General features: G+C 40.7%; 1 protein-coding gene across 1 annotated transcript in view; it reads left to right on the top strand.

Annotated features, from left to right (window-relative positions):
* The window catches only part of LOC144504127 (low-density lipoprotein receptor-related protein 1-like), a 1,391,705-nt gene that overhangs the window by 1,120,414 nt on the left and 258,127 nt on the right, over positions 1-13,164 (top strand). Inside the window, exon 56 of the mRNA XM_078229303.1 lies at positions 5,138-5,278. Within this exon, the coding sequence (XP_078085429.1) occupies positions 5,138-5,278 (141 nt within the window). The remainder of the gene's footprint in view (positions 1-5,137; positions 5,279-13,164) is intronic.

The raw sequence follows: 13,164 nt of genomic DNA on the forward strand, positions 1-13,164 counted from the left end.
TAGCCTGTCTTGATGCTCTCTCCACTCACGTTGTTTTGTTTCTTAAAGACTTGATTAGCTGTAAGTATTCGCATTCCAACCATTATTCATGTAAATTAAGTCTGTGTCTTTATATGCCCTGTTTGTGAACAGAATTCCCACTCACCTGAAGAAGGGGCTTGGAGCTCCGAAAGCTTGTGTGGCTTTTGCTACCAAATAAACCTGTTGGACTTTAACCTGGTGTTGTTAAACTTCTTACTTCGATCAGATAGCCAGTTACCTATCCAATCGGCCAACTTTCCCTCTATCCCACACCTCCTTGCTTTCTTAAGCAATTTCTAATAAAATGAACTTAATGCACAGTGAACTTAAAAAAACTAACCCACTCCTTCACATGTTTCAAGCTAATTTTATATGTAAGTATAATCAAACCCTCTTCCTAATTTCTAGCATTTTCTAACAATCAGGAGAAATGTGTAAATGGCAGAACAAAGATGCAGAGTGTCAAAGGACAACCTGAGGCACGTGGCTGACACATGCTACATCTGCCCTACATGTTCTGATCTCTTTGTGGGCCGCTATCAGCACCCTTCTTAGCCATGATCACTGCCAATTACATTCCCTTTGTCCTTTTGTCGATCACATCTTTGTCAATTCCACCCTCCCCAACCCCCCGCCCCCCTTTCACCCCCACAGTATAAATCTAATACTATTTCCTATTGCCTTCTGCTCTGATGAAGGGTCATCCAGACTTGAAGGCCGGAATTTTACTGGCACGCCAGCCCTGATTCTGGAGGCGGGCGAGGCTCGGAGAACGCATTCTCCATTGGCCTCAGGTGGGATCATGTGAAACTCAGGTGTAAGTGCTGGTAAAATTCCGCTCGAATCTTTAGCTCTATGCTCTCTCCACAGATGCTGTCAGACCTGCTCAAATAATTAATAATTTTGCATTGTATAGAAATGAAATGAGTTTCTCTCACAGAAGAGTTTGCATTCTTTCAAATTTAATGTTCCCCTTTGAGATCAGTTAAATCTACAGACTTCTTGGAACTTAAACTACCACACACCCTCTTCTTACCCGTAAGTGTTTCTTATCCTGCAGAGTGAAGACTGTGCTTGTATATGTTCACCCCAGGGAACTTTTCAAGTAACTCCTCAGATAGCACTCAAGGATATTTAATCTGGAGAAAGTTTTAGAATTCCTGATGATGGAATCTATTCTTCTCTCTGACACAAAAAGAATTTGAAATTGAAAAGCACCTGGAAACCAAAAATATAACAAAGAATAGTCAGCGCAGATTTCATGCTTGTCCAAGCTTATTCATCTTTTGAAGGAGTAACAGAAAGAATGGACAAGGCTAACACAGCAGATGTAATATATTCAGATTTTCAAAAGGACTTCAATTACGTGGCACACAGTAAACTCATGACTAAGGTCAGAACATGTGGAGCCAGGGGACAAATGGAAAAGCCGGCTACAGAACAGAAAACAAAAAGTAGGTGTTGAAGGTAGCTAACCAGGCTGGCACACAGTGGGAAAGGGTGCTCCACAGGGATTGATGCGAGGGCGATTGTTATTCACAATTTGCATGAATAATTTGGACTCAGGAATGAGAAAAGTACAAAGAGCAGTACAGCACAGGTACAGGCTCTTTGGTCCTCCAAGCCTGCGCCGATCATGATGCCTATCTAAACTAAAACTGCATGCACTTATGGAGTCTATATCCTTCCATTGCCATCTTATTCATGTATTCGTGTAGTTGCCCCTTAAATGCCACTGTCATACCTGCTCCCACCACCACCTCCCCGGGCAGCGTATTCCAGACGTTCACCAGACGTGTAAAAAAACTTGCCTCGCACATCTCCTCTAAACTTTTCCCCACGTACCTTTAAACCTATATCCGCCAATATTTGACTTTTCTAACCTAGGAAAAAGCATCTGACTATCCACTTTGTCCATGCCACTCAAAATCTTGTAAACCTAGTAATCCCTAATAACCTAGTAATTGAAGAATTTCCAGCCAGCAAAAAATTGTGAGTGTAAGGAACCCAAAGGAAGATTGCAACAGAATATGGGAAGACATTGATAACTTTGCAGAATAAGAATGTAATTAGCTGATGGTCACATATTGCTTGGATAATAAGAACCTTCTGGAACAGAGGAGCAAAAGGTTACGCGATACAGATATATAAATAATCAAAAGTATGGCTATTCTGTAGGAATGAAATTAAAGAGCAGAGAATGTATGTTAAATTTCTGTTGCACCTTGGTTAGACTTGGACCTCGGAGTATTTTGTGCATTTCTATCTCCATAATTATGGAAAGGATGTGAGAAAAATTATTCACAAGGGTGATTCTAGCATGGAGAGGATATATTAATCAGCAAAGCCTTCAAAGCCTGTGGTTCCAGAAAAGAGATGGTTGTTAAGATTATGAAGTGTTTGTATAGAGAAAAGGTTTCCTCTTGTGAGTGAATGCAAAATTAGAAATTATAAGATCATAAATTCGTGAGATATAGGAGCAGAATTAGGCCACTCGGCCCATCGAGTCTGCTCCACCATTCAATCATGGCTGATAATTAATCATTAATAAATCCAATAAAAAATTCAGGAGAAGCATCTTCATCCAGGGAGTGGGTGGAATGTGGTTGAGGCAAATATTACAGATGTGTGTAAAGGGAAGCTGGATAAGCATGTGAGAGAGAAAGGAATTGAAGGATATGCTGATGGGACTGGATGAGGAGCAGCAGGAGAACACTCATTTGGGGCTAGTTAGTTCCAGCAGCCTGTTTCTGCCCTGTAGAAGCGATGTATTTTGATAATTTATTAAATCACTAGGAACAAGTTATTCATCATCTGTGCCCTCAGGTTGCATTCATAACAAATGAAAAGTTAATGGTTGATCTTTAGCGCTGTTTGGGCAGGAGACAGTGCCTAGGATGTAGACTGATGAGAGAGGTTACTGCTCATACTGCTCTTCAGGATCTAACCAGCCCTCAGCACCTTCACTCAGCCAGATCATTCAGTCATGTCACCACTTACCGTTGAAGCTGCAGTGTTCAAAAATCTATTATCAAGTCTAAAAAGATAATTAATCCATTGAGGTTGATCCAAGGAATATAAGAATATATATGGCCATTGGAGACCACTGCATTCCATCCAGTCAACTAGTCACAGTTCCTTGTGCAAATATTAAGAGCTGCTCCATATGATTTCTACTCACTTAATCATCCAGGCAAAGGCTCTGTAATATTTTCTTATCAAAGCAAATCAAATGACATTTAATATTTATTCTTCTAAACAACTATATTCATCTTAGATTATTTTTGCTGTTATTATTAAACACAAATTATTCACATAGATCTGTACCTATTCTTATAATCCTCATTCCTAAATGGATAAACACCCAGTTCCTTTTCAAATGTGTGAGTGAACACAACACAAACTGCTACAGCTGGGAATCTTTACCACATAGCTGCACCTCTGTAAATGGGCATAAATTGTTCTGAGATCAAATCTTGATTTGATTTGATTTATTATTGTCACATGTACTGGGATACAGTGAAAAGTATTGTTTCTTACGGGCAAAACATACCGTTCATAAAATACATAGAGGAAAAGGAAAAGGATAGGGTGCAGAATATAGTGTTGCTGTTACAGGTAGGGTGAAGAGAAAGATCGTCTTAAGATATGATAGGAATTGTTTGTAATTGTTAGCTGTTACGAATATCTTATAGCTCTTTATTTGTAATCCAAGAAAAGGAATTTACCTGCATCTAAACATTATCCATTGCTCTCAATATTTTCCAAAATTCACCTTTCCATCAATACTCAGGACAAATATAACAACTTGCATTCATCCAGCACCTTCAATGTGGTAAAACATCCCAAAACACTTCAAAGGAATGGAATCAGTACCTGCCTATGTGACACTTTTCATCATTTAAAGTCTATGTTTTAGATTTATATCATCCTTCAACTGTTCAAGTTCTCCAGTGCTCTTGCAAAGGTCTGTGCTTAAAGCTGCACATAATTTTTTAGACAAGGCCCATCTGTGCAAGGTTAAATGAACATCTTTTCACTTAGAGTCAAATGTTCTTCCGATGCCTCATTGTATCTGATTAGTCTGGTTCACAACAGCTGTACACAGCCTGGATAATTTCACTAATTGGCGAATTATCAAAATATGGTCAATTTACAGTCATCCTTTTCTTTACGTCCAATATCTATATCCCATTGCATCCACTCATTTGTCCAGTTTTATTTTTAATGATACCAATCTCCTCATTACTTGACCATACAGCATTGTGCCATAAGTGAATTTTATCCATGACAGAAAACCCTGCTTTAACTTTATGAGGGACAATCCCAAAGAACTCAATGACCTCCACTCATAGATAGCTTTTCCCATTGACTGGAATGCCAGAATATTTGATCTAATTAGCAATTAATTATACATGCTCTAATCCACTTTTTAAGACTCAGATGTGCAATTTTATCCAACAAAGTTAGTTAGCATTGTGTTTGTTTTTTTTTGAAGGAGACACAAGGAGAACATGCAAACTCCACACAGACAGTCACCCAAGCCGGAATTGAACCTGGGTCCCTGGTGCTGTGAGGCAACAGTGCTAACCACTGTGCCACTCTGCCACCCTTGCCCCATGTTTCAGCCTTAGGATTATCACTACATTTAAAGTGGACTCCCTCGCCTCCATCGGAGAAGCTTACTGATATAGGAACAGAGGTTTTCTGTAGTGTGGTGATACCAGCAGCCTTGTGCAAATTGGGCCCGCCCTCTTTTGGCCTCGCTCATCTGCATTTGATTTTTGGGCTTTCTGCTCTAAAAATTCAATGTCCCCTACTTCATCAACATTGTCATGATGGACATTAAGAACACTGGAATCCAAATGTGTATGGCCATATATTGGCCCTGCATGTCAGAAATCAATAGGACCTAAAATTGGACAGGGATGTGGCCAAGCATGTCCCAACTCACTCCGCTATCCCACCCAATCCAGGGAAAGTGGGAGAGGGAGGGTGAGAAATTATGCCTCAATATTTAACGTTTAAAATTACATAGCTGAAAATTAAAGATCAACAGAAATTATACATTTTATTGTTATGCCAGATAAAGATTTTTATTCTGTGGATTTTTTAGTATACAAAACATGCGGGCCACATGAGTTCCGTTGCACCAATGGAAGATGTCTTATGAACGCTGATTGGGAATGCGACGGGGATTTTGACTGTCTTGACTATTCTGATGAAGCACCGAAAAATTCGAAGTGCGAAGGAACAGGTAGAGACTTTTTTTTAATGTTCCTTGCTTTACTGGTTAATGACTTCCTGGTAATGGTTGACTGAAAATTCCAATCGGATTGGTATCATATTATATGTACAAAATAGTCAGCATGTAATTAGAATTCATAAAAATATGAATGTTAGCTCAAATGTTGCCTGGAATTCAAAATGGCATCACCTTGCATCAATACAGAAAGGCCTGGATTTTGCTGTCAGTGCTGAAGAAACAATGTTTATTGTTAATTATGCTTACAGTTGCTTGCAGACATTTTGCAAACTTTTGAACAATGCCTTACGGTTGCGAGAGATCATTTGAAGAATGTCATCCTCCACAGAAAATGTGTGGTGTGTGTTAACAGGGCGAAGGGCAGATTGTCTATTCAACCAGACACAATGAAGAATCTTCACTGACCATGCAGAATCTAAACCAGAAAATTAAAATTAAAATATTGTAAGATCATGTATTGGAAGCAATATAGTAAAGGGAAAGAAAGTTGGGATTAAATGAAAGAGGTTAAAAAAGGCAGAAAGCAAAGGAACCCATTCTGAAAAAATAAGACTCCACAATTGTAAAATTAAACTTTCACTGCCAGAGAAGTTATCAAATAATTAAGATTTATCACATTGTGAAAAATGCACATACCTGAATGTATCAGTTCCAACTTATTTGTTGGGTAACTAATGGTTATGTGGAGCAACTTCACTCATAAATTTCAATGCTGGGGTACTGGTATAGTGCAATATTTAAAAAAATAGCAATTCTAGGGATATGAGCATCGCTGCTAAGACCAGCATTTATTGCTCATTCCTAATTGTTCATGTAAAGGTGGTGACGAACTGCCAGCTTGAACCACTGCAGCCCATGTGGTGTAGATAGATCCACAATGCTGTAAGGGAGGGAGTTCCAGGATCTTGACCCAGCATCATTGAAGGAATGGCAATATGGATCCAAGTCAGGAAGGTGTGTAACTTGGAGGAGATTTTGCAGGTGGTGGCATTCCCATGCATTTGGTGCCTTTGTTTCTTCTGGGTGATAGAGATCACGGAGTTTGGAGGTTCATTGAAGGAATGTAGGCAAGTTGTTGTAGTGCATCTTGTACATGGTACACACTGATGCTATTCTGGTCCAGTGGTGGAGGGATGTTTAAAGTGATGGATGCCATTCAAGAGAGCTGCATTGTCTGAGATAGTGTCACATCTGTCAGTGCTGTTGGAGCTGCACTCATCCAGGCAAGTATTCCATCACACTCCTGACTGTACCTTGTACTTATGTGGACAGGCTTTTGGAAGCTTTTTTCTGATTGGAGAAAGGTTTATAAGGAGTTCCCCAATGGTCAGTATTAGGATCTATCATGATGGCCTAAACTTGGGTGTGCATGGCACAATTTCAAAACTTGCAGATGACACAAAACTTGCAAGTGTAGGTGCACTATGAGAGTGGTGATAAACTTTAAGAAAACACAGGCTGGTGCAATGGGCAGATACATGGCAGACGCATTGCAGGAGGGCACACCAAGAGCAGCTGCTACCTAAAATTGAGGTAGCAACTTGGTGAAGCTACCACACACAAATATTTGCATGCCAGATAACAGAAGCAGCAGGTGATAAATAAAACTAAGCAATCCCACAATCAGTGGATTGGATCTAACTGGGTCAGTTCAGTTTCTGGCCTATGGTAAGATTAACTCTGTAGTCTTGCCACATCCAGTCATGAATAGTGGAGGACAATTAGACAACCAACAGGAAGAGGAGGCTACACAAATGTTACCATTCTCAATGATGGGGGAACCCAGCACATCAGTGCATAAGACAAGGCTGAAGCATTTTCAACCACCTTCAGCTAGAAGTACTGAGTGACTGATCCATCACGACAGTCTGCGGCATTACAGATGCCAGTCTCCAACCAATTTGATTCCTGCTACATAATATTGAAAAATGGCTGAAGAAACTGGATAGTGCAAAGGCTATGCACCCTGACAAGCTGCCAGCAATGGTACTCAAGATTTCTGTTCCAGAATGAGTTCCATCTCTCACCAGGTTGTTTTAGTACAGCTACAACACTGGCATTTATCCAGCAATATGGAAAATTGTCCAAGTATATCCTGTCCACAAAAAGCAGGACAAATCTAATCCAGCCAATTACCAACCCATTAATTTACATTCAATCATCATCAAAGTGATGGAAGGTGTCATTGACACTGCTATCAAGAAGCCCTTACTCAGCAATAATCTTCTCACTGACATTAAGTTTGGGTTTCGCAAGGGCTACTTGGCTTATGATCTCATTACAGCCTTGGCTAAACATGGGCAAAAGAGCTGAACACTAGAAATGAGGTGAGAGTGACTGCCCTTGCCATTAAGGCAGTATTTGACTGAGTATGGCATAAAGGAGCCCCAGCAAAACTGGAGTCATAGGAAATAAGGGGGAAAGCTCTGTAAAGGTTGGAGTCATACCAGACACAAAGGAAAATCTTCTGAGTCTCAGGGCATAATTTCAGGAGTTTGTCAGGGTAGTGCCCAACTATCTTCAGCTGGTTCATCAATGGACTTCCCTCCAGCATAACATCAGGGATGGTGGTGTTCACTGATGATTGCACAATGTTCAGCATCATTCAGCATTCCTCAGATACTGAAACAATCTGTTCCTATGTGCAACAAGACCTGGATGACATTCAGGCTTGGGCTGATAAGTGGCAAATAACTATTTGTGCCACACAAGTGTCAGGGAATGATCATCTCCCCTAGGCATTCAATAGCATTACCATTGCTGAATCCCCCACCATCCTGGGGACTACCATTGGCCAGAAACTGAACTGGACCAGCCATATAAATAAGAAGAGAAGGTCAGAGTCTGAGAATCCTGTGGGGAGTAACTCACCTCTTGACTCCTCAAAATCTGTCTACTATCCATAAGGCACAAGTCAGGAGTGTAATTAAATACTTTCCACTTGCCTGGATGAGTGCGGTTCGAACAACAATCAAGAAACTCGACAGCATCCTGAATGAAGTAGCCTGCTTGATTGGCATCCTATCAACTACCTGTAATATTCACTCCCTCCACCACCAATGTACAGTGGCAGTAGTGTGTACCATCTCCAAGATGCACTGCAACAAACTACCAAGGCTCCTTTGATGTGATTTGATTTATTATTGCCACATGTATTGGTATACAGTGAAAAGTATTGTTTCTTGCGTGCTATACAGACAAAGTATACCGTTCATAGAGAAGGAAATGAGAGAGTGCAGAGAGTGTTACAGTTATAGCTAGGGTGTAGAGAAAGCATCTCACAAACCCTCAACCACTACCACTAGAGGGGCAAGGGCAGCAGATGCAGGGGAACACCACAAGTTCCCTCCAAACTATACCTCACCATGACTTGGAACCATATGTCTGTTTCTTCACTGTCACTGGGTCAAAATCCTGGAACTCCCTTCCTAACAGCACTATGGATGTACATACATCACATGAACTGCAGCAGTTCAAGAAGGCAACTCACCACTTGTCAAGGGCAGTTAAGGATTAGCAATAAATGCTGACCTAGCCAGCGATGCCCACATCCTGCAAATAGAAATAAGTAAATGCAGAGAAGTGTGAAGTGATATATTTTAGTATCAAGAATGAGGAAATATATGAAATATGAAATAAAGGAGTGCAAGTGTAGGCAGACCTGGGGGTATGGGCACACAAATTGCCGAAGGTGGCAGTGTAGGTTGAGAATGAGATTTATAAGGAATTTGCTTTATCCTGTGTTCGATAAATGTAGGCAAAGAGTGCAAAAGCATAGAAGACATGGTGAACCATTTGCACTGACTAGTGCAGCCTCAAGTGGAGTATTGTGTCCAATTCTGGGCACGACACTTTAGGAAGGGAACATAGGCATTGGAGAGATGCAGAAAAAGATTTACAAGAATGGTTTTGGGGATGAGAGATTAATTTATGGTAATTGATTGCCAAAGCTGAAACAGTTCTATATAGAGGAGATTTCATAGAGATGTTCAACATCATGAGTAGTCAGGACAGAATAGATAGGGAGATACTTTCCCATTGGCAAAGTGTCAAGATGTGGAGATGCTGGCGTTGGACTGGGGTAAGCACAGTAAGAAGTCTCACAACACCAGGTTAAAGTCCAACAGGTTTATTTGGTAGCAAATACCATAAGCTTTCGGAGCGCTGCCCCTTCGTCAGATGGAGTGGATATCTGTTCTCCAACAGTGCACAGAGACACAGAAATCAAGTTACAGAATACTAATTAGAATGCAAATCTCTACAGCCAGCCAGATCTTAAAGGTACAGATAATGTGGGTGGAGGGAACATTAAACACAGGTTAAAGAGATGTGTATTGTCTCCAGACAGAACAGCTAGTAAGATTCTGCAAGATCAGGGGGAAAGCTGTGGGGGTTACTGATAATGTGACATAAATCCAACATCCCGGTTTAGGCCGTCCTCATGTGTGCGGAACTTGGCTATCAGTTTCTGCTCAGCGACTCTGCGCTGTCGTGTGTCGTGAAGGCCGCCTTGGAGAACGCTTACCTGAAGATCCAAGGCTGAATGCCCGTGACTGCTGAAGTGCTCCCCCACAGGAAGAGAACAGTCTTGCCTGGTGATTGTCGAGCGGTGTTCATTCATCCGTTGTCGTAGCGTCTGCATGGTTTCCCCAATGTACCATGCCTCGGGACATCCTTTCCTGCAGCGTATACGAGGCATGTACATTTGGGAAACATGGTACATGGTCCCGAGGCATGGTACATTGGGGAAACCATGCAGACGCTACGACAACGGATGAATGAACACCGCTCGACAATCACCAGGCAAGACTGTTCTCTTCCTGTGGGGGAGCACTTCAGCAGTCACAGGCATTCAGCCTTGGATCTTCAGGTAAGCGTTCTCCAAGGCGGCCTTCACGACACACGACAGCGCAGAGTCGCTGAGCAGAAACTGATAGCCAAGTTCCGCACACATGAGGACGGCCTAAACCGGGATGTTGGATTTATGTCACATTATCAGTAACCCCCACAGCTTTCCCCCTGATCTTGCAGAATCTTACTAGCTGTTCTGTCTGGAGACAATACACATCTCTTTAACCTGTGTTGAATGTTCCCTCCACCCACATTATCTGTACCTTTAAGACCTGGCTGACTGTAGAGATTTGCATTCTAATTAGTATTCTGTAACTTGATTTCTGTGTCTCTGTGCACTGTTGGAGAACAGATATCCACTCCATCTGACGAAGGGGCAGCGCTCCGAAAGCTTATGGTATTTGCTACCAAATAAACCTGTTGGACTTTAACCTGGTGTTGTGAGACTTCTTAAAGTGTCAAGAACCAGAGGATGCCGAATTAAACAAGGAAGGATAGACTTGTTAGCCTTACATCAGTGCTGGAATCTGTTATTAAGGCGTGACAAATGGACACTTGGATATTCATGATCTGATTGGGCATAGTCAGGATTTATTAATGGTAAATCATATTTGACAAAGATGTTAAGTTTCTTGAGGATGTTACTAACAAAATTGATAAAGGAGAGTTGATGGACATCGTATATTTGGATTTTCAGAAGACTTTTGGTAAAGTCCCCCACAGGAGGTTGATTAACAAAATAAAAGCAGATGAGATAGAAGGCAACATATTGTTATGGATTAAGGATTGGTTAACAGGCAGAAAACAGATAGTAGGAATAAACGAGTAATTTTCCAGTTGGCAGGCTGTGGCCAGTGGGGTACCACAGGGATTAGGACTTGAGCCCCAGCTGTTCACAATACATACCAATGATTTGGATGTGGGATGAAATGTAATATTTCCAAATTTGGGGATGATGCAAAGCAAACTGCAAATGTGTGTTGTGAGGAACATGTAAGAAGTTTAACAACACCAGGTTAAAGTCCAACAGGTTTATTTGGTAGCAAAAGCCACACAAGCTTTCGAGGCTCTCCCGTGTGGCTTTTGCTACCAAATAAACCTGTTGGACTTTAACCTGGTGTTGTTAAACTTCTTACTGTGTTTACCCCAGTCCAACGCCGGCATCTCCACATCAGGAACATGTAAAACAGGAGGATTTAGACAGACTTAATGATTGGACAAGAACATGGCCGATGCAATATAATGTGGAGAAATGTAAGTGGTAATCCACTTTGGCGGAAGAAACGGATGTACGGAGTATTCCCTAAATAATGAAATGAGAAAATCAATGGAATGGACCAAACTTGTGAACTGGTCTGAATCCTTTAAAAGGGACTTAAAAACTTGAAATTTTTTTTGCATTTTTGAATAGAATACTGCAGTGTATCTACCATTAACTTGAACCATATGGTAATTCATGCAATACAGATTTATTCTCAGTGTGATTAAATGGCAAGTCATTAAATCTTTTAGTGCATTGCCATCATTGTCTGTTTCAAACATTCCAAAATGTTCATCTTGTGAATTGAAAACAGCAGGAAACCCAACATTGTGCCACAACACTCTACAATCTGTTTTGCTGTGCCTGCTGTTCTGTTTTCTCTGCTGTCTTGCTTGTTTTGTCACTATCGATTGTCATTACAGTGCCTTTTAATTCTAATTTTTAGCATCCTCCAGTTGCTTTCAATAATCATTGGCATTTTCCACTTCCCTCGCTCTCTTTTATTCTAATAATGTTTTACAATCTACGGAGATGGGAAAGAATTGACTGGCCACTCAAAAAATAATTTAAACATTTTCTATATTTGCAATCAGAATCCCAAATAATTGGTTTTGTTTGGAAAATCGAGTGAGAAGCTGTCGGGTTCTGTAAATGCGGCACAAATCTTCGCAAGTCGCAATTGTCTTTATAAGCAGTTTTTGTACATGCTTTGATGGCTATCATTGTTCCAAATACAATGATGTGAGTTGACAATTTAATTTAATTGCGAGATGCAATCTTGAAACTTAAGAAAAAGGAATGATGTCGAGGTATTCATTTGGAATTAACTGTTTTATTTCCTTTATTGAGAGCAAAATAAGTATTCATCTATAGTTGCTTCTTTATAGTGCATGTAATAAGTTGAAAGTCAGTTTAGCAATAGTATAAATTCATTGGTGGCATGGCAAATCATGAGGATTGAAATAGACTACAGGAGATTAGAGATAAAGTATTAGCATGAACAGAACAGTTCGTACACGTTGAAATTAAGAATAAGCAACAGAAAACATTCGAAAAGAAGTAAAATGGTGAGGGCTCATCTTCAGTCCATGTTCGCCAGCCGTGCGAATGCCAGCAGGGGCGCAAAATCCAGTGTCGTCATTCTTGCCGGCGAATTCGCAACTACTTGATCTGGAGGCGAACTATTTGGTATTACAGTGTTAAGTTGAGACATTATGCATCTTGTTTCCAGCATAGTTGCCAGACTAAATATTCTACTTTCCATTCTCCCCTATTTTGCCTTAAATTTGATTTTTGTGGCTTTCGCTCATTTCTATTTTGGGTAGCACTGGAATGCAAATAGGGTAGGATAACGGTAATGTTACTGGAAATAATCCAGAAATCTGGACTAATACTCACGAGACATGAGTGCAAATTCCACCAAATAAGCTGGAGGAATCAAAATTCAATTAATAAATCTGGAATAAAATGCTATTATCATTAATAATGATCATGAGATTGTTGGGGGAGAAAAACTCATCTGGTTCAAAAGTAAAGTTTATTGATTAGTCATAAGTAGACTTACATTAACACTGCAATGAAGTTACTGTGAAAATCCCTCAGTCACCACATTCTGGCGCCTGTTCGGGTACATTGAAGGCGAATTTAGCATGGCCAATACACCTAACCAGCACGTCTTTTGGACTATGGGAGGAAAGCGGAGCACCCAGAGGAAACCCACTTAGACATGGGGAGAACATGCAAACTCCGCACAGTGACCCAAGCT

Source organism: Mustelus asterias, chromosome 14 (assembly GCF_964213995.1).
Source record: "Mustelus asterias chromosome 14, sMusAst1.hap1.1, whole genome shotgun sequence".
Classification (NCBI taxonomy): domain Eukaryota; kingdom Metazoa; phylum Chordata; class Chondrichthyes; order Carcharhiniformes; family Triakidae; genus Mustelus; species Mustelus asterias.